The sequence below is a fragment of the Myripristis murdjan genome, chromosome 21 (genome assembly GCF_902150065.1).
Source record: "Myripristis murdjan chromosome 21, fMyrMur1.1, whole genome shotgun sequence".
NCBI classification, from domain to species: Eukaryota; Metazoa; Chordata; class Actinopteri; order Holocentriformes; family Holocentridae; genus Myripristis; species Myripristis murdjan.
This window is the reverse complement of record NC_044000.1, coordinates 19,795,770-19,822,052: the sequence shown is the minus strand read 5'-3', so window position 1 is coordinate 19,822,052 and position 26,283 is coordinate 19,795,770. Positions and strand designations below refer to the sequence as shown.

Below are 26,283 nucleotides of genomic sequence, written 5' to 3'. Positions count from 1 at the left end.
TCAAAGATTCTCTCTTTTTCAGAAATATTTTTGTAAATAAAATAAAAAATACAGTAGAACATGATAGAAAATGACAGCAAAATCCAGGAGAGTGTGCTATAGGCTCATTTGAGTTGATTTATGATATGAAGCTATTCTGACTAGACTGACCAGCTTTGAGAAATTCAAAGCTGATTATCATTTTCAAATATACTGTGCTATGGATAAATTGATATGATGACTGCCACTACTATTTACTTATTTACACTACTAGTACTTATTGCTACCACTACAACTACTAGGCTACTAAAACCAGTGTTAATACAAATTATTGCCACCACTACTACTACTACCATTTGTACTGTTACTACTATTAGGTCACTATGAGCCTATTTCAACAATTACTAGGCTATTAGTACTGCTACTATTACAGTTCAATGCATTTAATAACACATTGAGGAAAACAGGCAGGTGCGGACAAACACTCCTCCAAATGTTTTGCATGCAAACTTGGTGCTCACCTGTGTGGACGTACCTGCAAGGGCGTGTACTGAGAACAGCCCCGCCCCCCGGATGAGGAGCCGTCCGCTACGTGTTCTGTTTTATTTATCATGACAGTGAGGAGTACAGATGAAATAAGGTGGAAGGTGCTCGCTGCTTCTTAGCCTCGGTCTTGTTGCGTTTAACCTGCATGTCGCACGCAATGGAGGGGGAAATGAACGGAAATGTCTGTGAAGCTGTTGCCAGTGACAGGTAAGCCTCATGCTGGGACAATATGTTGTGTGTGAACGCCATCTGTGTCTTGTAGCCATATCAATATGTCAACAAAACTTACCTTCACAGAGCCAAATATGTTAATTCTTTCATTCATATTTTTTTCTTTCTTTCTTTCTGTATGTTTGATTTTTTTTTTTATAGAGAGAAAATTACTTAAGACCACTATATTCTAAGATGGTTGTTAGAAGGTTCTTATTGCTATTTGGCTGCCCATTATTCACTGATATAATGTGTGTGTTTTTTTGGTGGGGGCCTATGTGCTTGTTAGTTTGTTTGCAGGAGTAAGGACATGTGAATTTACACACCTAGTTACACACTGAGCTGATGGAATTACATTGGAGACCCACCTCATCAACCACAACAACACCCCTAGTTTTATTTTATTTTATTTTATTTGTGCATTTCACATTTTTTATTTTGCAGTGTAAACATTTCAAGCAGTTATAACAAGCAGTCAGGTGTGACAATGGAAAGCAATTTTCTTAGGATATGTTTCTTGCTCCTAGTCCTATTTAAAAGTAATGTAATACTTAGTGATTGAGCTTTGAAAACTGATCTCCCAGCTACAGAAACCCTACCCGGTGGAGGTCATTGTAGTGGCTGTCATCAGGGAATAGGAGAGACACATGGGTGGGTGGGGGAAGAGTTACCTTGATGTGTCTGTCCTGTGTTCACACTAGTCATTAGCTCTGTTTACCATAATTCAGTTCAAATGGTGCTGGGCTGACTTGACTTGCTGCTGCAGGACTGACCCCTATGGATTTGAGAGGCCCCAGGACTTTGACTCCTACAAGGAGATGATGAATGAGTATGTAGTTGTCCTCAACAGAAGGTCCATGAGATGGTCCAAACTCCTGCAAGGGAAGGCTAATGTGGAGAGGAACGTCACAGGTAGAAGAAACACATGCTCAAACACACTGCTTTTCGGTTTTCTGTGATTATGCAGTGTATTAAATATAAAATCTGTTTTGGAAGTGAAGCGGTATGTGCGTAAAGGCGTGCCGCATGAGCATCGTGCCAGAATCTGGATGGAAATCAGTGGTGCCCAGGAACAACTGGAGAGACACCCAGGGTACTATCAGTCTCTGCTAGCTGTGGAGCGTGACACCAGGCTGGAGGAGACCATTAACGCAGGTCGGTCCTTTGTGCATTCGCTGCTCTAACAATACTGCCTCCCCACACTCCCCTAATCAACAAGAGAATAACTTTGCTTGGGCAATGCACATACAAATCATAAGCGTGATTAGACAGAGCATTTCTTTTGTGTTCACTGGCAGACATGCACAGGACCTTTCCTGACAACATATTTTTCAAGAACAATGCAGAGTCATGCCTGCAGGGGTCCCTGTACAACGTGCTGCTGGCCTATGGGCACCATAATAAAGAAGTGGGATACTGTCAGGTGAGGAACACACTGTCTCAGAAAGGGTGTACTCCCCTTGCATTTTGCATACCTCCTGTTTACCTAGAGAACAGGATGGGCTGGTTGTTTATTCTAATAAGGGTTTTCTTTAAATAAAGCATTCGTAGTATCTTTCTGCAGTACATTTTACAAAGTCTGTACAAGCTGCGTTCTTGTGGAGTATTTAGTTTATGTCCAGTTGATACTTTAAATGTGTTGTCATGCAGTTTAACATCAACTAAAAGGCAAAATGCTCCCTGTAAAAGCAAAAGTAAAACATTAGGGCTTCTTATTGTAAGAGTATGTCATAGCTGATTTTCCCTGATTACTTGAGTATGCCATTACAGTTACTTTCACAACACATGAATGGAAAAAAAAGATTGTATACATACAGTACAGGCCAAAAGCTTGGACACACCTTCTCATTTAATGCTTTTTCTTTATTTTCATGACTATTTACATTGTAGATTCTAACTGAAGGAATCAAAACTATGAATGAACACGTGGAGTTATGTACTTAACAAAAAAAGTATATTCTAGTTTCTTCAAAATAGCCACCCTTTGCTCTGATTACTGCTTTGCACACTCTTGGCATTCTCTCGATGAGCTTCAAGAGGTAGTCACCTGAAATGGTTTTCACTTCACAGGTGTGCCTTATCAGGGTTAATTAGTGGAATTTCTTGCTTTATCAATGGGGTTGGGACCATCAGTTGTGTTGTGCAGAAGTCAGGTTACTACACAGCTGACAGCCCTATTGGACAACTGTTAAAATTCATATTATGGCAAGAACCAATCAGCTAACTAAAAAAAAACGAGTGGCCATCATTACTTTAAGAAATGAAGGTCAGTCAGTCCGGAAAATTGCAAAAACTTTAAATGTGTCCCCAAGTGGAGTCGCAAAAACCATCAAGTGCTACAACGAAACTGGCACACATGAGGACCGACCCAGGAAAGGAAGACCAAGAGTCACCTCTGCTTCTGAGGACAATTTCATCTGAGTCACCAGCCTCAGAAATCGCAAGTTAACAGCAGCTCAGATCAGAGACCAGATAAATGCCACACAGAGTTCTAGCAGCAGACCCATCTCTAGAACAACTGTTAAGAGGAGACTGCGCGAATCAGGCCTTCATGGTCAAATAGCTGCTAGGAAACCACTGCTAAGGAGAGGCAACAAGCAGAAGAGATTTGTTTGGGCCAACAAACACAAGGAATGGACATTAGAACAGTGGAAATCTGTGCTTTGGTCTGATGAGTCCAAATTTGAGATCTTTGGTTCCAACCGCCGTGTCTTTGTGAGATGCAGAAAAGGTGAACGGATGGATTCCACATGCCTGGTTCCCACTGTGAAGCATGGAGGAGGAGCTGTGATGGTGTGGGGGTGTTTTGCTGGTGACACTGTTGGGGATTTATTCAAAATTGATGGCACACTGAACCAGCATGACTACCACAGCATCCTGCAGCAACATGCCATCCCATCCGGTTTGCGTTTAGTTGGACGATCATTTATTTTTCAACAGGACAATGACCCCAAACACACCTCCAGGCTGTGTAAGGGCTATTTGACCAAGAAGGAGAGTGATGGAGTGCTGCGGCAGATGACCTGGCCTCCACAGTCACCGGACCTGAACCCAATCGAGATGGTTTGGGGTGAGCTGGACCGCAGAGTGAAGGCAAAGGGGCCAACAAGTGCTAAACACCTCTGGGAACTCCTTCAAGACTGTTGGAAAACCATTTCAGGTGGCTACCTCTTGAAGCTCATCGAGAGAATGCCAAGAGTGTGCAAAGCAGTAATCAGAGCAAAGGGTGGCTATATTGAAGAAACTAGAATATAAAACATGTTTTCAGTTATTTCACCTTTTTTTGTTAAGTACATAATTCCACATGTGTTCATTCATAGTTTTGATTCCTTCAGTTAGCATCTACAATGTAAATAGTCATGAAAATAAAGAAAACACATTGAATGAGAAGGTGTGTCCAAACTTTTGGCCTGTACTGTATATATATATATATATATATATATATATATATATATATATATATATATATATATATATATATATATAGCCATAATATGAATTTTAACAGTTGTCCAATAGGGCTGTCGGCTGTGTAGTAACCTGACTTCTGCACAACACAACTGATGGTCCCAACCCCATTGATAAAGCAAGAAATTCCACTAATTAACCCTGATAAGGCACACCTGTGAAGTGAAAACCATTTCAGGTGACTACCTCTTGAAGCTCATCGAGAGAATGCCAAGAGTGTGCAAAGCAGTAATCAGAGCAAAGGGTGGCTATTTTGAAGAAACTAGAATATAAAACATGTTTTCAGTTATTTCACCTTTTTTTGTTAAGTACATAACTCCACATGTGTTCATTCATAGTTTTGATTCCTTCAGTGAGAATCTACAATGTAAATAGTCATGAAAATAAAGAAAACGCATTGAATGAGGTGTGTCCAAACTTTTGGCCTGTACTGTGTGTGTGTGTATATATATATATATATATATATATATATATATATATATATATATATATATATATATATATATATATATATATATACACATATATACATACATATATAGCATCTTTCATTTAGCTCCTTTTTCTTGAAATAATGTCTCTGGTGTTGGTATGTCCGGGATTAATTTCATCGTGTGCTTGCAATTGTATTTGTCTTTTTGTCTGGAAAAGCAACAGCCATTGCCAGACAGTTGGCTCAGAAACTGCACAAACAGCATGTACAGTCAGATCACCTCTGTCTCTATTTATTGCAGGGCATGAATTTCATTGCAGGTTACCTTATAATAATTACCAAAGATGAAGAGAAATCCTTCTGGCTCATGGATGCATTATTAGGCAAAATACTCCCAGGTGAATTTTATATGTCGTGATTATTCATTTGTTATGTTTCACAATTTCACTGTTGTACACGCATAGATACACAGAGGTGAATTTCTCTGATTGTGGGATGTTGTAGACTACTACAGCCCGGCCATGCTGGGGCTGAAGGTGGACCAGGAGGTTCTTGGGGAGCTGGTGAAGGCCAAAGCCCCTGCGGTTGGCCAGCTCATGGCTCAGTACCCCGGCATATGGACCCTGGTGGTCTCCCGCTGGTTCATCTGCCTCTACATTGACATCCTCCCCATAGAGGTGAGGCAAAGTGAGGGCTTGATAAATTCACAGTGTTTGACTGACACATCTAAACAATTCCTTTGCAAAAGTTAATTAAAGCAACAGGTCGCCCAAATATAGGGAAATATATTTTTCCACTTACCCCTATTGCAGTCTATCTATCCAAATAGCCTCTATGTGATTTGGTGAGGTTTCCAATCTGCATAATCCCAAAGTAATCAAAGATTTTTATGGGTAACTATAGAATTTCCTGTTAAAGAATGCCAGAAAACTGTATCCATCCACTTCTAATTCATACCTGCTGGGGGGGTAGACACAGTTTGTTGATGTTTTTCGACAGGAAATAGTTCCCAATAAAGCTCAGCATATAGTACATGGGCTGTGGATTTTGTTATGTTAGATAGATAGATAGATAGATAGATAGATAGATAGATAGATAGATAGATAGATAGATAGATAGATTTACTTCATCGATCCCAAACTGGGAAATTCCTTTTTTTTTTTTTTTTAGTGTTATGTTATGTTAGTATCAGCCTCATTGTTTTTGGAAGGGGCTTGTTGCTGTTGGGGTTTTCAGATGGCTTGAGCTCCAAAAAAAGAGATTGGGAACCTCACCAAATCACACAGAAACTACCTGGGTGGATAGAGTGCATCAGAATTAAGTGAGAAAATAGCTTTTTATTCTTTTGGGTGAACGGTCCCTTTAATTTTTTAAAAAAGCTGTCTTGTCCGCTGTATTTCCAGACAGTCCTGCGGATCTGGGACTGTCTCTTGTACGAGGGTTCGAAGGTGCTCTTCCGTGTTGCTCTGACTCTGATCCGGCACCACCAGCCTGAGATCCTCAGAGCCCGCTCACTGCCTGACGTCTGCGAGTGCTTCAAACAGATCACCCGTGGAGCTTTCACCATGGACTGCCACACCTTCATGCAGGTGCGATACAACAGGACCAGAAACAAATCAGGAAACACTTGAGCTCATACTTGTGTAACGGAATTATGCTTAACCTCAATCCATTCGGTGACTCTCTCTTTTACCTTTTATAGAAAATTTTTGCAGAACCTGGAAGTCTGTCCATGGCAACTATCAGTAAGCTGAGAGAGACATGCCGGCAAAGAGTCATGGAGGAGGAATCTAGACGACCATGAGGTTTTGGGTTCGATATTTTTTCCACTCCCGTGCTGTGATGGACTTATCACTAACAGCTTCCCGTCATTATGAGAAAGTGACACTGCATAATCAGGTACAGGGAGCTTTCATACAACCAAATGACCATTCTGGTACCTTTGTGGACACTTTCATGATTGATAAGCTATTAATACTGTGAACCTGCACAGTAAACTGCGCATATCTGAATATGGGAAAGTGCTGAAGCTTGTTAATTTACTCAAAAGTTACCTTTCGGTGTCCTCTATCTTTTAGGGTCCGCAATGTCTATGGTGCTATGGATTAGTGCTCCTGTTTCAAGTTTCATAAGACCTTAAGCCTCACTGTCTCTCATGTTTGTAGTATTTGCAAATTTGGTGTAGTTGTTTTCGGGATAAGAGGATTTATTTTGTTAAAACAGAGAATGATGGATGGATACTGAAAATAAATGTTGTTCTCCAAGATGTCTATCATAGATCTGATAGATGTCTCCTTGTCTAGAAACAACAATACTCTCAGTGAATTGTTTGCCTTCATGAACTTAAGTGAAATTTTCTGGAATTGGCTTTCTACTATATTAACATGCAATCAAGTAAGAGTAGTCTGAACTCAGAACTAGTCTGACAAGGCCAACATACTTAAATTTCAATGTTTATCTTGCGCATTCAGTTTATACAAGGGCTCCAAACCACAGCAGATGACCCTGCTGAAATTTCCTGTGTTCCCAGGGTTTAAAAAACAAGTTTGTTCACATCATTAATAATGTTTCATTCCTAGGAGGCAGTTCATTTCTCCGCTGGTCAGTGACAACTACACACAGGCTAGTATGGCTGTGTGATGATGAGCGAGAATCAGGTGCTGCTGGCAATTTACTTTAGGCTGAAAATACTTCTGTTTTGTATTAAGTATTGTTGCAATCTCACATATAAAGATGAATGCATCAAAAATAATCCAACACTAGGACTAAACGATAGTGTAAAAAAAAATCATATTGCAATTCGAGTTACAGATATTGCAGTATGATTCACCATTTTAGCAGGAACTATACTTGCTGCATTTTCTTACATTTAAGAAATACAACTTGTAGGCTAGGGCGTCTCTGTAGTACCACAACATTTTATTTACATTTGTGACATATTTGACCTTCATCAAAAAACTGCAGCTCCTCATTTGGACACTGCACTTGGCCACACCGCAGATTAGATAATATTATGATCAATTTTTCAGCTCCATGTAACCCCATACCTTATACCTTATTATATGTTATGCTCAAATAACTCTAGGGAATTCACATAAGCAAGGCTAAATTGTGGAACAGGTCTGACTGCTGCCGACTTGTTTTAAGACAAAACAAAGTGAAGCACGGCTTTTGGTTCTTTCATTTTTATTGACCTCTCCTTTAGAAAACAGTTCAAACATTCCAGTAAAACCATATTAAATCGCTACATTGATATTAACACTTTAGATGAGTGAGAAAAACAATGTATTTTTACTTTCCCCTTTCATTTCAAACAACGCATATTCATGGCAATAATGACAGGACAAATACACTAAGTGACTTGCAGGGAAAATATCCCACACATGGCAGCACGCACTGTGTCAGTGGTGGAGTGAGTGAGTACCTCTGTAGTATTGGCATTACCTTTATCCCATCCATGTCACAGCTGGGAAGGCACTGATGAATTTTGGCCAGGGAATTTTGGCCGTTTTAAGAGTTTAAATGGGACTGTCTCCTAGGACTTCAGTGCAACTGCTTTTCCCTTCAGTAATAAAAATACTAACTGAATGCCTTACTTGGTAAAAATCAACAAAGCAAACCAGTGGACTGGAACAAATCAACAATGTTCATTGTGTTTCTACTGATTGCAGTGATGACCTGAGTGTTTTCATCCACCTCAGCCAACAGTAATGTCATCTTGAAGTTTGTAACAGCAACTCATATTTGTAAGTGTTTTGTAACAGCAGGATCCGAAAGAGTGGCCACCCTTATTCTTAAGTGAAGTGCATAACAGCCAGAGAAAAGTTCAGCTCAAAGGGTCGGCAAGGATGCCTCATCTCTATCACATTTACCTTGTAAACATGACAGATGCATCCAGTCTATCCATACAAAACATGTTTTCTAAGGGGAAAGCACAGCATGTCATCACTAATTCCACTGGGAAAGAGAAAAAAAAGTCTAAATGTATCTTAACTATTATGGGGACTGCTCACATTTCCTTGTTAGTAGCAGAAAGTTACTGCTTGTGACTGTGCTATGCTTCTTCATCTCCCTACTGTCTGTGTACTGAGGTTATATGTAGAGTTGCAATATGAAATGTAACACGGTTTGACATCTTTGCTGTCTTAAGTGGATTAAGTAGAGCAGCCAGTTAAGCGTATTCCCTTTACAATAATGTAACAGCCCCTTTATGACAAGACCACTAAAATGGCCACCGAAAAATAACAGATAAGCAAACAATAAAAACAGCTACAGTAGCAATTCTTGTACAGGCAATCCCTCAAAATTCCTTTCTCAGAAATCAATAAATAATACATATGATTTGAGGCCCTAAAGCTACAACGCTGCAAAGCAAATCAAAGCTGTGGAATATCTGACCTTATGATTTCATCAAATCTCTTATCCTGCTTCACATGGTACCGGTCAAAATCGTTTCCTTATTCTCGTACGACCTCTCAACAAAGTCCCATTTTATACAAAAGAGTGGCTCAGTCTGGAAAGAACATGTCAACTTCCAACTAAACCCACGCGGTGGCAATGACTTTTGGTAGTGTTAATGATGCGAGCAAAGGAAGGGGCAGCAGAAAGGATTGTAGGACATACAGAAAGGGAGTGAGTTGATGGATGAGGGATTGGGAGGAATGGGGGGTTGTCAGTCTTGTAAAATAGTGGTTAATTGCGAGGGTGGGGTTGAGCTCTGGCCTCTGGGGGCAAGTGATGAACCACCTCAGATGGTCTGGTAGCCAGCATGGCTCCTCTTCCTGCCAATCAGGTAGGCCACGAGGACGATGAGGACAAGGCCAGCCAAAGCTGCTCCGACTATGATGGGGATCAACATGTCATCTTCATCCAGCTGGCATTCCTCAGCTGGGAGAGGAGGGAAGACATAAACAAGGAAAAACACATTGAAGTGGGATGGTAGAAGACAAATAAGTCCATAATTTCATCACATTGTACCATAAAAGAAATAAAAACAGACAAAAGTGGTTTACCTGCTCCAAACTGATCTCCCGTGATGCCAAAGGGCTGCACCTGCAGCTGGAAGGTGTTGATGGAGAGCTCCTTGGCCACATCCAGAGTTTGCTCCTCACGGCACATGTACGAGCGCCCCAAGGTGCCCCGCAGGTAGTCCAGACTGCTGTTCTGGGCATTGAAGGGCACTAGGCCAGAGGAAGAAACACAGAGTGAAAAGATGAGAGAGCTATTAAGTATTGGATAACGTGGAACAAAGCGGTGTGTTTAAGAGACGCAGGATGCAGAATGAGAAAGTGAAGACAAAGAAAAGGGATAATTGGATTTACAGGATTTAAAGAAAGTTAAGCAGACAGGGCAACAAAGATGATCACATAAGAGGCTTCACACTGCAAAATCTGAACACTTGACTCATAACGATCATAGGATAGGTTGGATACAGCACCATGCATCATGCATATGATTCATCTGATTAAAAAGGTGGCTGGCATGACAGGTTGAGGATTGGACGTGCACTCACCGCTCATATCTGGCCAGAGTGCAGACAGGGTCACTCCACTCAAGTGGTACTTACTGGACGTAACATTCTGGACAGAAACAATCAGTAACATCATCACAATTCAGTCAAACTGCACTGAAGCAAGCAAGGTCTGTTTTCTTCAAGTTCTTCAGCTGCCATCTAGTGGCTGATTCAGGAAGTACAAGATGGAAAAAAACAAGGGTACAAAAATGGCAAATGGAGTGGGTGGAGGATAAGTACTGCTGCACAGAAGCCATAATTTCTCAACATTTTAATGGCAAGGGTGAGGAACTGAAACACAGAGAAGAGACAAGAAATTACTTACCAGGGAGAAGGAAAAGGTAAGGTTGGTTTTCTCTCCATCTGTTGTTAGCACCAGAGAGGCGGTGTCTGTGTCACATGACCCAGAGCTCTTTGTCAGGTTGGGCTGAAGGTTCACAACATCCAGCACAGTCTGTAAATACACAACAGAATATTAAACATGTATTTGTTAATGTCTATACTGTTAGCTCCACAAGTGTAGACAATGGACTGAGATGCACTGTTGTTTCTCATAATGTATAACTGAAATAAAACAAAAGCATTTTTTTTTTTTGTAAAGGCCTTCCATTTTGGTAAAGGTAGGCCAAATTATGTTGCACTGAAGCTGCACAAGGCACATGGTTGGCTATGTGAATATGAGAAAATAGGGGCTGTTGTTAGGTCATCAAGCTGTTGTGGTGCAGACACAGTGCTTTAACAGACATGGACAAGATTAGCAGTTGTTTTTCCTGAGCCTCAGATGACCCAACATGTCTGATGTGCTAAACAATTGCCCTGCTCCAGTTGTGTGTGTAGCACCTGCTGAGCAATAACTCATTTTACCAATATGCATGCAAGACGGCTTGGGGCTCAATTTTCTCTCAAGTGCTAGGCTGTCATATTTTTTCCAGGTTTGTTTAAGAAAAAAAAAAAGCAAAAGACTAAGCAATGTCGAATAAAATACATGCCAAAATGCTATGCGATATGAATCACAGAAAAACAAACATTAAAAAGGCATCCAAGTGGCACAAAACACTCACCATCCTTTAGTGCTTCACTATGATTTCAAGTGCAACATGCTGAAACTCATGAGGCATCTTCAAATTCTTCTCATGCTGCAGCCTAAGGTACATTTAGTATACTGTTGTGTTATGTATGCGATGAAAAGAATTTGGACGTAGCAGATGCTTAAGCCGGCCTCATCAGCCATCTGTGTATTCATCCAGGCTAATGAGACATGTCATGATTATGATCAGCCTCTAATGGATGATAAGTTACAATCATGTGTGGGTAGGTTGTAAAGGTTTGTTAAGTTTCCGATGAAGGAACATCTACAATGTTCCATCAGGGTCTATACAACTGAAAAGTAGATCTGAAAACGTAACGAGCCCACGTGATGACGGATCCCCATCCCACGCCATGTGCATGTGTGTATGTAAGCACCTTGCCCTGGGAGGAAGAGTTGAAGGAGACGTTGAGCTGCAGGCCCATGCGAGCCATCAAACAGACTGTTCCATTGCTGTTGGTGACAGTGTAGTTTCCTCTCTCCGGTCTGCCCAGGTCTTTGTGCGGTGCAGCAGTGGTTTGGAGGGAAGTGGCCAAACTCTGATGCAGGGCAGCAGCTGCTTTGACATTCGAAGAGGTACTGAGTTAATAAGATCTGCGTTCCCATCTTTGTACTAAATTCAGTTCTCACCTAACTTAATCTTGTAAGAAGCCCAAAGAGTAACACTAACACATTAAAAAGATTATTCTTCAGTTCCTAACACTTCCTTTAGTCGAAACCTTTAAATTGCAGAAGTCTGACTTTCGCTCAGTCAAATTCTTGCCATGTCTGAGGATTTAGAACATAAAGCACCGGTTTGACTTGTGAAACAGTCACATGAAAATTCCTCCTCTGACAGATAACTAAAAGGAATTCAAAACCATCAGAGTGATGAGGGAGATATAATGTGACCACAACAGTCACAAATCTATGTAGGAGTGAAACCTTATATTATTTTTCTGTGGTGTCACAAATAAACACTCCTAAACAAGTGTTGAGAGCTTTTGGTGTTGAGGACAGTGCATTACACACAAGTAAACATCAATATATCTGAAAGTGACAAGTTTTTTTTAACTGACTACTGGTTTATGGGATATAATATGTTAAGTGAAAACTCTCAAATATATATGTAAACAGAAAACATTGTTAATATTTGTTTTCATGGATAAGGTTTGTTGTCACAGTTACTTGTTGATAGTGATGATGTTCTTTGTTATTATTTTCTCTTTTAATGATAAAATAAGTAGGAATAAAACATTTTCCCTCTAAAATGGAGACTATCTTTTCTACTTTTCTGACAGCTAATGTCCCTTGTGAACATTTAGTTTATGCTTTCTCGCTAAATTTTGCAAACTCAAATTGTCATCTGTGCTCCACAAGCAAGAAAAATAAGACTCTGGGTATTTTGTACCCTCCAGAAAAAAAGCATATGAATGCACAACACTCAAATATGAAATACACAAAACTTCAATTTGCATAAAAAATTGAAAAAATTATGCAAGAAATTACAACTACACACACTGTGTAATGTTTTTCAATGACAATAATCATTTTCTTTAAAGTTACAATATACATTTTAACACCCCATAATATGGCATCATGCTTTTTTGATTTAGAAGTATTAACCAATGGGATATCAGTTAGGGCGTGAAACTTTTATACTTTTATTTAATGAGGTTGACGGCAGGGGTGTCAATGTTCAACAATGTGTGATGGTTTCATTGTTTGTAATTTTCATTTATGCCTGTGGGTAAACCATGAGGTCATCATGAAGGGCCACTGTTTTTCAGGAAGTTGGAAGTTCATTTCATGATGACTATAGATATGTGACTTCTGGGCTACATAGGAAATACAGATCAAATATTTCACTGCTCACATTTCATTGCTTTTTAACAAGATATGTCAAAACACTAGAAACCTGTGCTTTAACAGCGCATGAACAAGCAGGTATAAGTGGTTTACAAAAGGTTACTGGCAGGCACTAAACGCCACACTCAGCAGCATCCAGGGAGGCATGGAGAAGAGGCACCTCCTGAAGGTGCACCCATGTGGGCCCCACCTGGGCTGGAGGAGGTGGAGAGCATGAACTACATCACAAACACACAAAGTGACAAATCCACTTGAGGCAGGGTCACTCTACTGCATCAGACTGCCAGTCTAGGATGACTGGCAGTCTGATGCACACAGTGAGGCACAGCACCGGCCAAGCTATTAGGCTGCCCCAAACCCATGCTTAGCCTTTGCCCTTAGTTCTTTGTGACCTCAAGAGGAAACCAAATCAGATGGGAGAAAAAAAAAAAAAAGATGAAGGTCCCATGTGCTTCCATGATGTCCCTAAGGTCAAAAAACAGACCTTTACACCCTGGGCATTGTAACGCAGGATGGACATGTCCCGTTAAGGAATACCATAGTTAAATAAAGGTTTTTAGCTATGGCCAAAACGTCACAAGTTGTCCTCCATTGTTGTTTGAGTTCATTCTTACGTAATATTCTCCTCTACGTCCACGGTAACGTTAGTTTTGGTTTCGCAGATTGCCGAGAATGACGCCAGGCTAAAAACAGCAAGAGGGGAAAAAAAAAATGCGAAGTAAGCGTTAGGCTGTTGGCTAAGCTAGCGAGGGCACGACTTTGGGCAAGTTTAATGTGTTATTACATGATTTAGCAGGCCGTCTTGTAAGCAAGGCGACCTTAAATGAAAAAAATAGAGATGAAAAGTGCAGACAAAACAACAACCATAAGCCTGGCAGAATGTGGTTATTAGCTAGCGTTTTACGTGACGGGGCTAACGTTAGCTAGCATCAACGGAAATCAGTCCACCGGGAAAACACCTCACGAAAACCTTTGCAACTGAAATAGGGACGTGCTATATTCAACACTTCGAAGGCTTTAGACTCAATTACCCAAAGCTTTGAGTTTATATCGTACAATTTAGGACATTTTCAGGAGCTATTTGCTAACGTCAGCTTGTCTATGACCTCCGATTTGGCTTCGACGGATAGCTGGTTTGCTAACGATGCACTGTTTTAAACTGACACTTACCTAAAAGAAGCAATAATCCGAGTGAGAGAGAGAGTGGGTGGCTGTGGCCGGGCTGGGTCATGTTTCTCTCTGTCCTCTGTCCTCTTGTCTTGTCACGGCGAAATCACGGCAACACACACACACGATGCAGCTGGGGAGCGCTTTGCTAGGCTAATGTGACAACAAGACAACAACAAGAAAGGAAAAGAGTCGAGCGCCTACAGAGAGCGGCTCTTCGGCACAAACACCGCCAAGCTTTCAGGTGACAAGCGCAAACTCTCCGGATGCGGGTTAATTTATCGCTAAAAGCTGTAAGACATGCTACGAGGTGAGATCTGCCCGTCGTCACCCCGACACTGCAAAGACTGAGTCCACGGTCATGTGATTTAGGGTTTAAGAAACACCCAGAAAAGTCACATGATTCAGTACAGTAACTAGTTCCTTTCTTACCTTACCAGCTTGGCAGCTCTTTGTCTCCTCTGTATTTCATCATGGATGTAAAATGGGCCCTAAAACCCCTGACTGACATGATGGTTTGATCCCCTGGTGGTGTTAAACCCGCCTTTATAATTTCTCACACTTCCTCTTTTATTATTATTTGTAGCCCTCCTATCATCTTAAGTGTTAATCCTCTATAAATACATGATAAACATCTTTTTTTATCTTTTTTTTTTTTTTTTTTTTTGCTTCATCTTTTTAATTTAATGGTATATTTTCAATATCCTGTACACATTTTGTATGCATCAGTGTTTCTTCAGGCTTTTTTTTTTTTTTTTTTTTTTTAGCTGTATAAAACATGTAAGAAATGTTGACTTTTATACCATATTGCTTCCCTCTGCTTTTGGGCCCTAGTCAAACCTAACCACACCGGTAGTAGTGAGAGAAACTATTAGTTAATCTGACATTTGGGAGAGGAAAATATGATTCCCACAGAAACTATGATGTATACTTTGATGTATATATGATTTATTTAAAGGGCTATTTAGATGGTCAACAAGAAACACAAAGTGCCTGACTCATAGACATGGGTAACAATCTTATTAGTAATCTTATTAGTTTATTTGAAGGAAATAGGAGGGTTAATGTGCAATTTCATTTCCATTCTCCCAGTTTTTAGTGTACTTCTACTGCATATCCTTTTCATGATGCCTGTATTTTATGGCTCTGCAGAACTGATAATACAATCAATTTAATTCAAAATTATCCCTTCTTTGATAGTTGAAGCAGAAGGGGCATAAGTGTGGATTGTGCCTTCTAATTAAGGGTCCCTAAGGTCAGATGGCTTCAGTCAGATGACACTGAGCATTTCACGAGCCGGCGTAAAAATGCTTTCTCCTCCCTGTGTAACTTACACCCGACTTCAGCTCACCTCACTTATTGACCCCTCTGCTCGCTGCTTTGATAGCCCTCTCAGACTCACATATCTGTGTGATTAGATTACTCTGGACAAATGAAGCCTGGGCCGCGGCAGGCAGTGGTGCAAAGCGATAGCGATTGGCTCCAGTGCACAAGCTGCTGATGCGCACACGTGAAAATCATGTACAAATTCGCAGGTATATCCATAACAAAGCAGATAGCTGCAAAATGTCAATACTGAGGAGTTGTGGTCCCAGACACGAGTGCTCTGATCTTTATATCACAGCCTACAGCCTCAGCATTGAATAAAGGATATATGTAGAGCCTATAGATCTGTATGGTTAGTGTAAGTGATTAATAGTGTTCTGCATAGTTTTACTGGCTGCTCTAATCATTTGGAGGCCCATCTGTTGCACATGGAGGCCCACCCTGGTTTCCTTTGGGTGGCTGATGGGCCATTTGGAGCTCTGGGCCCCACTGCGACTGCACAGGCTGCACGGTACTGACATCACTGACAAGAGATAACCTGAGGAACCTTTACACCAAAGCCATGAGGTGATGTCTGTCTGTACACACACACACACTTTAGTTCGACTGTCACTGAAAACAAATGTCAAATCAGTCTTACTGTTCTCCTGATAAACTATTCACATAAGCACAGCACCTTTGACCTTTTGCCCTCATCATGTAACCTGTGGCATTGATATTTTAACGTCTATACCTGCTCATGTTTAGAAAAGTTGTTCAGGCTGCATTGTGAAAGCTTGGTGGCTCCTGTTTACTTCATTTCCCATAAGTCTGGATGATGACATGTGACAGATTTCTCCAGTCGGCTGTACCTTTGAGGATCCAGGATTGTAATAGGACAAAAATTCACCCACATTCAGATTAGTTATATTTTTTTTGTGAAATAGATTCAGCCCACCTTTTAAGATAATATGTCTGTAAATTCATATTATCCCATATAGTAAATACAATCAGCCTCAGGTAAGCTGCATGACATATTCTAAAAATAGTACTACTCTGAAAATTAAGTTTTCTAAAAACAGTGCATATTCAGTCAGACCCGACTGCCAACTTTGGTGGCTCGTCATCGTACCATCACTTTGCTATGCAGGTCCAATTATAGACAAAAGCAAAAATGTGGCTTGATTGTAAGGTTATGCCGCTCTGTCTGCGAGCTTGTATGATCAGCAGTGACACATGAGGCAAAGGACCTTAACGGTGATGCTGAAATGAGGCAAGAAGGTCAAATGGAAACAGGTTTCAGAGAAAGAGAAGAAAATGACACTGTCAGCCTTACAGAGACGCGCTGCAGGTTTTGACAGTTGTAAGATGCTTTGAAGGACAGGAAAACAGGAACTGAGGCAGTCAGTCCACTGACAGGTAGTATATCGGTGTCGGTTCAGATTCAGCCACTTCCTGTGAGCGGAGTGAAGGGAAACAGCAAAGTTCAAGTGAAGCAACATCAAGAGGAGGCCAGAAACAACCCGGGAGCGTGAGACAAACCTTTCTTTCCTCAGAAGGAGACGGACACGAAGAGGGGACACTATGAGCCCAGTGAAGACAGCAGGTGTGGTTGTGCTCCTGGTGTCCTTTTGTCTCGTCTCTTCTACAGGTTAAGTATCACTCATCCCAAACAGCTATTTTGCAATTGGTATTGTTGAGTTTGGCAAAGGGAATGATGTTTTTATTTATGAAAAAAAGCAAAAATAATAATATGTAGAAATCACCTGATCAGTTGATTGGTATTTATATGGACAGCTAATGTTAATAACATAATTGTACCTTAGTTAAAAGCCTGTACTGAATATATTTATTGAACACGCCATGCAACGCCCCAGTTATTGCGTTCATTTTTATGTTCCATGCCAGGGGTTCCTCTACAGAAGCTTACTCCTGGTTATATAAGATGAGCAATTCAGGGATTTGCTGTTCTGTTGTGAATCCCCACTTTGCCTTTTAGTTGATTTTTTTTTTTTTATCTGCACAGTGCTTTGATAAATCTAAAAGTAGTATAGAAAATATGGTCGCCTTGCTTATTTCCGTATTACCAAAGACAAAGAGAGAGTCAAAGGCGAGATGAGAGGAGGTAGTTTTGCTGCCCGGCATTTTCCTCCGGAAAAAGTGGCCGAGTTTATCAGAGGCTTTATCAGAGTTTATCAGAGAGAAAAATCTAAGACAAACTTGAGGAGTGAGATTTTTGATTTAAAAAAAAAAAAAAAAAATCAAAGAAAAAAGGAGGCTATTTTGGATCATAGAATTTAAATGACAGAACATTTCAGGCAGGCTGTATTTCATCTGAACCACACGGTATTATATAATGTTTAAAGCACTAAAATTTTATGAAGGATTTATACTTGAGTGAATTGTATTTCTCTTTACCTTTTAGTGTATTTATGTGAGCTGCAGTGTCGTCTGCTGTATTCACTTGTTGGTTGGTGTTGTAACGTTAAATCTATATAAATCTATATGCAAGCTGAATTTCAAAAGACAGCATCCTGCTGAAACAGAATTCCATGTATTTTTTATTTCCAGCCTCACATTCATGTAAATTTACATAAATACATTTGCTGAAAAAAAAAAAAAAAAAAATCACCCCGCTGCTTGATTATTTTTTCTGTCATTTGATATGTTGCAGTCTCAAAAAAAAAAAAAGCTTTTAAGTGGTTGTTTCATATTGGGTCAATACAAACTATTCTATGAAAAATGAAAATGAAATTCTTGAATTTCCAGTGTTCATGTAAAATCATCAACTCAAGAATATCTATTCATCTTCAGGGTCAAGGTTTGTTTCATTTGGGACAAAATAATTGAAAGAAACTGTGGCACATCTGATGTTACCTGGATTTGATATTTCATATTATAGGCAGAGGCTTAGAAAAATGAATACTCTGAAGTAATTTTAAAACAATTTATGACGTAGAACAATAATGAAAAACATTAATGATTTATGTAAAAACACTGCTGGTGCGTTTCCACTGTTTTGTTTTCCACAGTAGTTTGCATTGTAAAATTAGTCAATCAAAAGTTAAATTACATTGATGGGTTGGGAAAAATGAGGAGGATTTTTTATTTAAATTATCAATTAAATGAAACAGAAATTGTTATTTTAAGACCATCCGTAATCTGTAACTCTGTGTAATGGACATTAACCCTGCCAGGTCAGATATACTCCAGTACAGAGTTATCTGTTGTAAGACTACAAGCCTGTTTAAGTTATTTTATTTTTCTTTATACCAGGTATGGAGTCCAACTGCATTAGTAAGAATGAGGTGGAACCAGAAAACAAACAAAGGATAAACATTAACAGCCAAGAGGTCATTCTTCCCTGGGATTCTGGCCATCACAAAATTAATAATTACATAATTATGATAGTTAAAATTTTACTTAAAGGCTTAAAGGCTTTTATATAAGGTTGCAAACACGTGGGCTTAATGAAAAGTATTTTACATGAAAAAGAATAAAAAACTAGAGAATCTAAATCTAAAAACAACTAGATATCAGCACAGGTAGAACACGTCTTTGGCCAATCACATCGTCCGGTTGAAGCTACCTTGTTCCATCATGCCATTTACGTGTGTGTTGCTTATTTTAATATGCATGTGACACCACAATAAACACTTTTGTAACTGTGGCACACATATACAACCTGTGTTCATACACCGGTTACAGCCTCATGAAGCAATTTGAAATCTATATGTGATCAGGAAGTTAAATAGCATATGTGAATCAGCACCACTGGCCAAGCTCTGACAACATGGCCTCCTTTCCAACCACAGCAAGATAAACGGAGCCTCATCTAAACCACAGAGCACCCTAAGTCACTGACAGGAAGACACTTGTGCAGATAGTAGGTTTTTTAAATTTCCTACACCTCAGGGGTCTTGCATAATCCTCCGATATCTCTGTGTAACATCACACTTTTTCATTTCATGTGTAGTAGTATGATTTAAATATAGGTGTGTAGGCCCTGCATGCAGAGGAATCGTGTCTCATGGCTCCCTGTCGTTAAACACTTCTTTTCTGTGTGTCCTGCAGAGGCTTTTTTGACTGAGCCGGTCATCTGCTACATCCTGGACGGGTTCCTTGTCATCTACTGTCTCGTTATCACTGGATTCCTTTTCAAAGAGAAGGTGAGTCACCGTGCAATTACAGGCTGCTCGAGTGTTTACAAGACTGCGGTGATAAGCAAAGGTGTATTGCATAGCGGTGTACAGGAAGTTCCATGTGAGGTGTGATAAAGTAAATGCAGCTCCTTTCTTGTCTGTTTTTCATCTCTTCCGGTGAAGTTCTCCAATCTGGGAGATTCAGTGCACGTAAGTCTCCTTGTCATAGCCCAGGCTGTGTTTGAAATTTACTGACACTTGCATGAGCTTTTCAAATGATCGCTGATCATATGAAGAAATTCAAACCAATATAAATTCAGAGGCCATGACTTATTTCAATTTTTTTTGTATTTTCTTTTTTTTTTTCCACAGCAGGATGAACAGGAAACTAACGGTGGCATATATCAGGTAAAGAGGGCTTATAAGACACAGTTGCATCAGCTGGTAGCTATCTACCACAGTCAAACCTCACTTTACACAAACTGTGTCACGTCAAAAGTCCCTGAACATGAAGCTGAACTTACTACTGAGCTGTATTTCTTTTGCTCTTAATATTTACCTCTCCAGGAGCTTCAGAGACCTCCAGGCACTGACGTTTACCAAGTGCTCGAAACAAAAGGAAAGGTAAGTAACTTTCAGTTAAAAAATAAAACAAAACAAAACATCACCAGCCTGATTTTGCAACTATATTACCAAGTGTCATGTTGTATTGTGTCTCCAGAAAAAGACTGGCAGGAAAAAGAAAGCCCAGGTCAATGAGGTAAGAAGTTATTCTCACTTTTCTCCATTAATGTTTTTTTGAAAAGGTAAGGTCAGGTACTCATTATCTAATATGGTTTCTGCCCATTCATTTCTTCTTTTTTAGATAATAAGGGTTAGACTGGGTAGATTGAACTCCCACAAAGAAATAAATAGATGACAACGATCTTAGCACTTTCTAGATATCGCTTTGCCATTTTTGGACTGTTTTTCCTCCACCTGCAGTCTGAGAGAAACGGCAGGGAGATGGACGCCTATGAAAGTTTGACGCCCGATGCCTCAGCCCCGTGTCCGTCTCCCCAGTGATGCCCTCCATGGTCAGCCCCTGTTGTGTGTTTTCACATCCATCTCTGATTTTGCTGCCGTCCTGTAACAAACTAGCTGTAAATATAGCACTTTCTGCCACTTATACACTATTAACATGCAGCTGTTGCCAAATTACTCTTTGTCGTGTGCTCTGGATTCCAATAAAAGGCAGACTACATGTCAAAACACTTGGAAAATGGTTTAATGATGTTTACAACAAAAGAGAACTGTACAGTTTACAGTAAAAGATTATCTTTATATGTGTATAAAAACAAAACAAACAAAAATACAGCAGACAAATGCATCAAAATCTACTATGTATCCTGATTCACATACTTAAAATTTCTACACAATCTTTCAGTTCTATGCCGCCATGACTGGAGGCGTTTTTTTTTTTTCTTTTTTTTTTTTTTTTTTTCCTTTTTTCTTTTTTTTGTAGTCAGATCAGAGGAGTGTCCCTCAATGTCAGGTGAGCAGTGTTCTAGTCCATAGTGGAACCCTGGACTCTTACGTCACAATGACCGCGAGAGTTCTAGAGTTCTAGAGAGTTCAGAATAAACTGCAGAATCAGAAAACAGGGAAACGAGGACACATTCCTTTAGTTTAGCCCAAGCCTCCAAGTGAGAGGAATAAATGTTTTACAGAATGCATTTTCTTGAGATACACAAACAGAAGTAATATGTACATGGTTAGCGTTTGTTGTATTTTTTTGTTGAGTTTTTTTTTTTTTTGTCCCCTATTCTTATTATTTTCTTGTTTTAAACCATGGTCACTTGGGCTGTGAACTGATATCACACACATAACACACCCAAAACATACAAAAATACTATATCTTTAACCTACCAAGAGTAAGACAGTTCTGCAATTAGTTCCATGCTGTGACAGAAAAAAGAGATACAACAAACAAACGAGAAGTTAAAACAGAATTTTTTTTTTCACTTAGTTTTCTCAGAAATATACCAAAATATACATCTAAGCTTTGGAATTACTGAGGCTAGGACTAAAGCCAGTGCTGGGTTTGTCTCTTAATACACATGCTGCGGGGTGAAAGAGAGAGAGAGAGAGAAAGACAGAGACACAGGACAGAGTTATCTTTGGTATCTGCATTTGTCAAAAGTTAAATATTTGGATTTTTGCTTTGGGATAGCGCTTGTGAGATTCTACAACCTCACTTGGAATAAAGCATTAAACAAAGTGTCACTGAAGCCCGTCGGCCAGAAGCTCTGAGCCGGAGGGACACAGTCCATGCAGAGTGAAGGACCATGATGCATAGTGTCACAGCTGATCAGAGTCTGTAGAAAGAGACAATGTCAAAAGAGAGAGAGCGGGGGGACGGGGTGGAGGAGGAGGAGGAGGAGGAAGGGGGGTGGGGAAGAGGGAGTAAACACAGCAGTGAGACAGTGAATTGTAGAAACCACAGAATGTGTATTCCTGGAGACAACGCGGTATGTCCTGGGACTACAGTGTACAGATGAGGAGAGACGGACGCACTGTGAGAGGCAGGGACAGAGCATTTTCACGACAGTCCTTGAGAAAGAGGGGGAGGAGGAGGAGGAGGAGGAGAAAAAAAAAGTATATCCTAGCAACAGCGCTGAAGACAGACAGACACACATTAAGTCCTGAGCATTTACAATGTGCACAGGATTAACCCTCAGTGTGTATTAACAAACAATCACCCAGCTACCACCAGATTGGTTCATTTTCGTGTCCGTCGGAGAAGCCCACTCAGCCCTGCCAAACTCTACCGATCCCCACCCACAGGCACTGATACCGTTGCATTGACAGTTCAAGTGTTTCCACAGAGTATACAGACACATGCAAGCAAACACCTCTGCCGTACAGGTGTGTATCAAGGATTCACGGTGCTCAGGTGAAAGAGTGTGTGTGTGGCCGTTTCTCATTTGTAAATCGGACGCTGAGCAGTGAGGCAGGGATGGGTGAGAGATGGTGTAGTCCATATACAATCACTAGAAGTCTTTGGTTAATGTTGTTACCACAGGAAAAGAGAGAGAGCGAGTGAGAGCTGTGACAGCACACCACCGTGTGAAAAGACACTTACATACCTGTACCGAGTCAAATGAGACAGGATTGTCAAATCAAAAAAAAAAAAAAAAAAAAAAAAAAAAAACAGAGGACCCATCTGTCTATGCTGAAATACACAAGAATCAATCAGTTTCTTCACATAAACGCAACCATGAGCTTTTCAGAAGGGGCAGCCTTTAAACGCAAATGAATAGCAAATACAAAAAAAGTAATAATAATAAATTAGATATCTTATAACAGTTACAACAAAACATTGCTAAAGACAGTGTATGCTAATAAAGCACTGAACGGTGGTAACACATTAACAACGGGAGGGAAAAAGGCAGACATTCATGAGTACTGGTATGTATCCTGTCTCCCCCTTGTGGTGGCGTTTCCCACAACCCCTCACTAAAACACAGGTAAGTAGGCTTCTCCAATCAGATTTTTTTTGTGTTTTGCTGTTTTTTGTGATATTTTTCCATATATATTTTTTTTTATTTCTAAAGTAGATTAAAGCAAGTTTCACTCAGTCTTGAGTTAGAAATGAGGTATACAACAGCTCCTTTGCCTTACTGGTGCTCCACGCTCCCTTTACCAACGTTTTACCAGCAAACCAATGTGGTGGGTCGATGTACTAAACAGATGCATGACTGATCCACAAGGGCATTTTAGAAACTAGGGACCCCCCCTCCACCCCGACTGAACCGAGAGCATTAAAGCAAAGCCAGTGCCAAGAGCTCCTCAATCAACGGCTTGTAAAGATCAAATGTTTTGGTGGATTCTCTGAGGAAAAACAGAGATGAATAAAAAACGAAGCAATTACAATAGGGCTTCGCGCTGTTCCAGCGCTCGGGCCCTAACAACTTTAAACTACCACAAACAGTGGGTATCCGTTGCATAAAAAAGCTTCCCTGGCAATGGATTGCTTAGAGATTTCGGTTAATCGGTAGGAGAACACGCCACCTGGCCATAAAAGCAAAAAACAAACCAACAAAAACATCATCAGTATTCTCATTTCTCACTTCTTTTAAGACACTCTGCTCAAACAGCCTCTGGAAGATGGGAAAACGTGCACCATAATGGTTTGCAGACTGCCCTCCCTCTTCTCTCGTTTTTGTTTTTAGACAATCCAACACACACAGCCACGCGCGCACACACACCTGCTGGAGTTATTAGTAAAGCTTTTCTCACAGGTATCCTCCACCTGTCTGAGTCACACCTAAAAACATAGGTAGCAACAAAATCATGTCGGGACAGCACACACCAAAATGCCCAAAGTACACTGTACTGGTTCAGTGAAAACAATCACCAGGTGAGCTCAACACTAAGCCAAAGAGGAGCCCCCCCTCCCCACGCTTTCTCTCACACACGCGCACATCAACAACAATGCTACAATGCTCATGTCTCCTATGTAACAATAAGGCATAAATGATAATGTTAATCTTCTTTGTCAAACTAAGAAAGCCAGTGATCTTGCCCTCTCACACTATACAAAACAATTAAAGGCATAAAGTAATATAAAAAAAAAATCAAATGATTGTTAAAGACAGCACAGCAAATCAAGTACACAATGACTCAAACAAATAAAAACTATTAAAGATTAAGATCAGATGCCTCAGAGTCTCCATTTTCCTATCAACCACAGGACCTGTCCGTCAGGAGTGGCTGAACAAGCCCCTCCCACTGAAAAGACCACACCTATACACAACAGACACAGGTGTCAGGGCCTCACACACCACCGAGGCCTGGCCTAGGATTTTTTTTTGTTTGTTTTTTTGTTGTTTTTTTGTTTTTTGTTTTTTTGGTCTTGACAGTTCTCAAAAATTGCTATTTTGCAATAATAAAAGGAAGTATTTGGGGAGTTGGGTCTTGAGTATAAGCATGATAAACACTACATTCAGTCTTGATAACATACTGGTTCAAATATAAAATATGAATATCTTACATGTGTTGTATATATATATATTTATATGTATAGAATTAAGAAAAGATCGTTTCTCTAATTCATTAGTCTTTCCTCAGATAAATATTTCAGTAACATCCCATGGTGCCAATGGCTACTGGTTCACCTTGCTAGCGCACTTTCAACTCTTAAGTAACTACAAACAGCACTAAAACAGGACAGCGTCCTGAGGCCTTTCACGGCCTAACAGACAGGGAAACCAGCAAAATGAGCAGCGAGACACCCGCCTAGCTGCAAAGAGAAAGGCTATTACTTTGGCAAGAAGGATCTCAAAATAATATTTAAACCTGGAAATACCCCATAAATAGTAGTACTAGAAAATAGCAGTAGTAGGTTGTCCTTTTATCATGTATGGTTCATCATTATAAATTTTGAAATGGCAAGCCAGACAGTACTTGTACATTCTACACTGTTCTATACACAGAAATTTCTAATAGTGAACCTTGTGTTTAAGTGCTGCTGAGGTATATTTAGTCAACGGTAGTTAAAAAACAGAAACAAGCACATAAAAGGATAACATGGACAAATTTCACTGCTTACAGTCTCAGTGATTTAATAACCACTGTGGTTATTAATTTAGTTACTTTGGAAGTAGTAGAACAATAATAATTCTATTCTAGTAGAACAATGCTACTTTTGTGTGGGGCTGTTTAGCACGGGGCAGTTGAATGGGTGCCACATGGTCTACATCACTTAGCCTGACACGTTAGGTAAGGTAATTTGGCAGGTCCAAAACTAGATCACAGCCAGGATTGGGTAACAGCATTATCCTTTTGCAATATGCTGGTTCTAATGGGTGGCACTCAACTTAAATGACAGAAGGAGGAGGAGGAGGGTGGTACGTTATCTGGTGACCAGATCTACGCATTTAAAAAGTCGAACCCTCCAGAGGAGAGGGTCTAACCACAAAACCTGAAATTCACAGGATGTAGTCATAAAGCTATAGGAAAGCATGCAGGCCTCTCAACAGCTCAACTCTACCAGGAGCTTACAGCAGCAGGTTGTTAAAGCTAAGTTTCTGTGATCCTTATCCAGCAGCACCAAATCAGGAATGAATAAGGTATTGACAGAGGTGGGAGTAGAAGAAAATAATTTGTCAGCAGTGCGGAGAGTGGTGATTATGTGAACTGCAACTTGTGTGCTTGCACAGGCACAGCAATTAGTGAGAAAAACCACTTTGGTTCAAGCTTTTGTTTTATGGCTGAATATTAGTAGAAAACCAAAACAAAAAACGACATCTCTCCCATATGCTTTATATTAGTTAAAACTGCTACCAAAATGGCCAAAACAATTTGAAAGGATCAAAACAAACCATCAAATGGCTTGGAAAAAGAAACCTTGCAAGACAAATACACTAAAGCCTTGAGGGCAAGGCCTCGGCGATAGAACCAATTTAAACACAGCTAAACTGTATTAACTATAGGAAAGGAAACTACCATCTCATGCCCCGACCTGCCAATCCTTTTCTTTTTGGTCACTTGTGCTGCCAATTAAAAGCTGAGCTAGGAGACACTTTATCAAATAAAAAAAAAA

General features: G+C 40.1%; 3 protein-coding genes across 6 annotated transcripts; 2 read left to right on the top strand and 1 right to left on the bottom strand.

The window, feature by feature from the left end:
* The first annotated feature begins 545 nt into the window (after nucleotides 1–545).
* On the top strand, nucleotides 546–6,921 carry LOC115379725 (growth hormone-regulated TBC protein 1-A-like). 2 transcript variants are annotated; one of them, XR_003930268.1, is made up of 9 exons: nucleotides 546–732; nucleotides 1,502–1,647; nucleotides 1,732–1,890; nucleotides 2,034–2,158; nucleotides 4,938–5,034; nucleotides 5,141–5,313; nucleotides 6,040–6,225; nucleotides 6,339–6,535; nucleotides 6,715–6,921. XR_003930268.1 is itself a non-coding variant. In XM_030080566.1 (8 exons), exons 1-8 carry the CDS (start codon nucleotides 671–673, stop codon nucleotides 6,438–6,440), a joined length of 1,050 nt encoding a protein of 349 aa, XP_029936426.1. In that variant the 5' UTR covers nucleotides 546–670; the 3' UTR covers nucleotides 6,441–6,920. The 2 variants fall into 2 exon arrangements, 1 of the variants encoding a protein (XP_029936426.1); XM_030080566.1 differs by having other exon boundaries at nucleotides 6,339–6,920.
* An 886-nt stretch (nucleotides 6,922–7,807) lies between these two features.
* On the bottom strand, nucleotides 7,808–14,609 carry lamp1b (lysosomal associated membrane protein 1b). The gene is made up of 6 exons (XM_030080567.1): nucleotides 14,254–14,609; nucleotides 11,613–11,791; nucleotides 10,474–10,602; nucleotides 10,149–10,215; nucleotides 9,649–9,816; nucleotides 7,808–9,523 (listed from the first exon to the last, which is right to left on the bottom strand). The coding sequence occupies exons 1-6, from the start codon at nucleotides 14,312–14,314 to the stop codon at nucleotides 9,384–9,386; spliced, it is 744 nt and encodes a 247-aa protein (XP_029936427.1). The 5' UTR covers nucleotides 14,315–14,609; the 3' UTR covers nucleotides 7,808–9,383.
* On the top strand, nucleotides 10,144–21,000 carry cd247l (CD247 antigen like). Of its 3 annotated transcripts, none has more exons than XM_030080569.1 (8): nucleotides 10,144–10,489; nucleotides 17,112–17,206; nucleotides 19,630–19,724; nucleotides 19,881–19,907; nucleotides 20,073–20,105; nucleotides 20,265–20,321; nucleotides 20,419–20,457; nucleotides 20,682–21,000. In XM_030080569.1, exons 1-8 carry the CDS (start codon nucleotides 10,365–10,367, stop codon nucleotides 20,760–20,762), a joined length of 552 nt encoding a protein of 183 aa, XP_029936429.1. In that variant the 5' UTR covers nucleotides 10,144–10,364; the 3' UTR covers nucleotides 20,763–21,000. The 3 variants fall into 3 exon arrangements, with proteins under 3 accessions (XP_029936429.1, XP_029936430.1, XP_029936428.1); XM_030080570.1 differs by having other exon boundaries at nucleotides 17,112–17,161; nucleotides 20,070–20,105; nucleotides 20,682–20,994; XM_030080568.1 differs by having other exon boundaries at nucleotides 20,070–20,105; nucleotides 20,682–20,994.
* The last annotated feature ends 5,283 nt before the right edge of the window (nucleotides 21,001–26,283 follow it).

Bases quoted from the DNA above. Each gene is read 5' to 3' on its own strand.
- lamp1b (XM_030080567.1), bottom strand. From the start codon at position 14,314: ATGACCCAGCCCGGCCACAGCCACCCACTCTCTCTCTCACTCGGATTA. The intron at 11,792-14,253 runs GTAAGTGTCAGT...ATGTCAAAGCAG, and splicing joins CGGATTATTGCTTCTTTTAG to CTGCTGCCCTGCATCAGAGT. The intron at 10,603-11,612 runs GTGCTTACATAC...GTGTATTTACAG, and splicing joins ACTCTTCCTCCCAGGGCAAG to ACTGTGCTGGATGTTGTGAA.
- cd247l (XM_030080568.1), top strand. From the start codon at position 10,365: ATGGAGTGGGTGGAGGATAAGTACTGCTGCACAGAAGCCATAATTTCT. The intron at 19,725-19,880 runs GTGAGTCACCGT...CTTCCGGTGAAG, and splicing joins GATTCCTTTTCAAAGAGAAG to TTCTCCAATCTGGGAGATTC. The intron at 20,106-20,264 runs GTAAAGAGGGCT...TTACCTCTCCAG, and splicing joins CTAACGGTGGCATATATCAG to GAGCTTCAGAGACCTCCAGG.
- LOC115379725 (XM_030080566.1), top strand. From the start codon at position 671: ATGTCGCACGCAATGGAGGGGGAAATGAACGGAAATGTCTGTGAAGCT. The intron at 733-1,501 runs GTAAGCCTCATG...TTGCTGCTGCAG, and splicing joins GAAGCTGTTGCCAGTGACAG to GACTGACCCCTATGGATTTG. The intron at 5,035-5,140 runs GTGAATTTTATA...GGGATGTTGTAG, and splicing joins ATTAGGCAAAATACTCCCAG to ACTACTACAGCCCGGCCATG.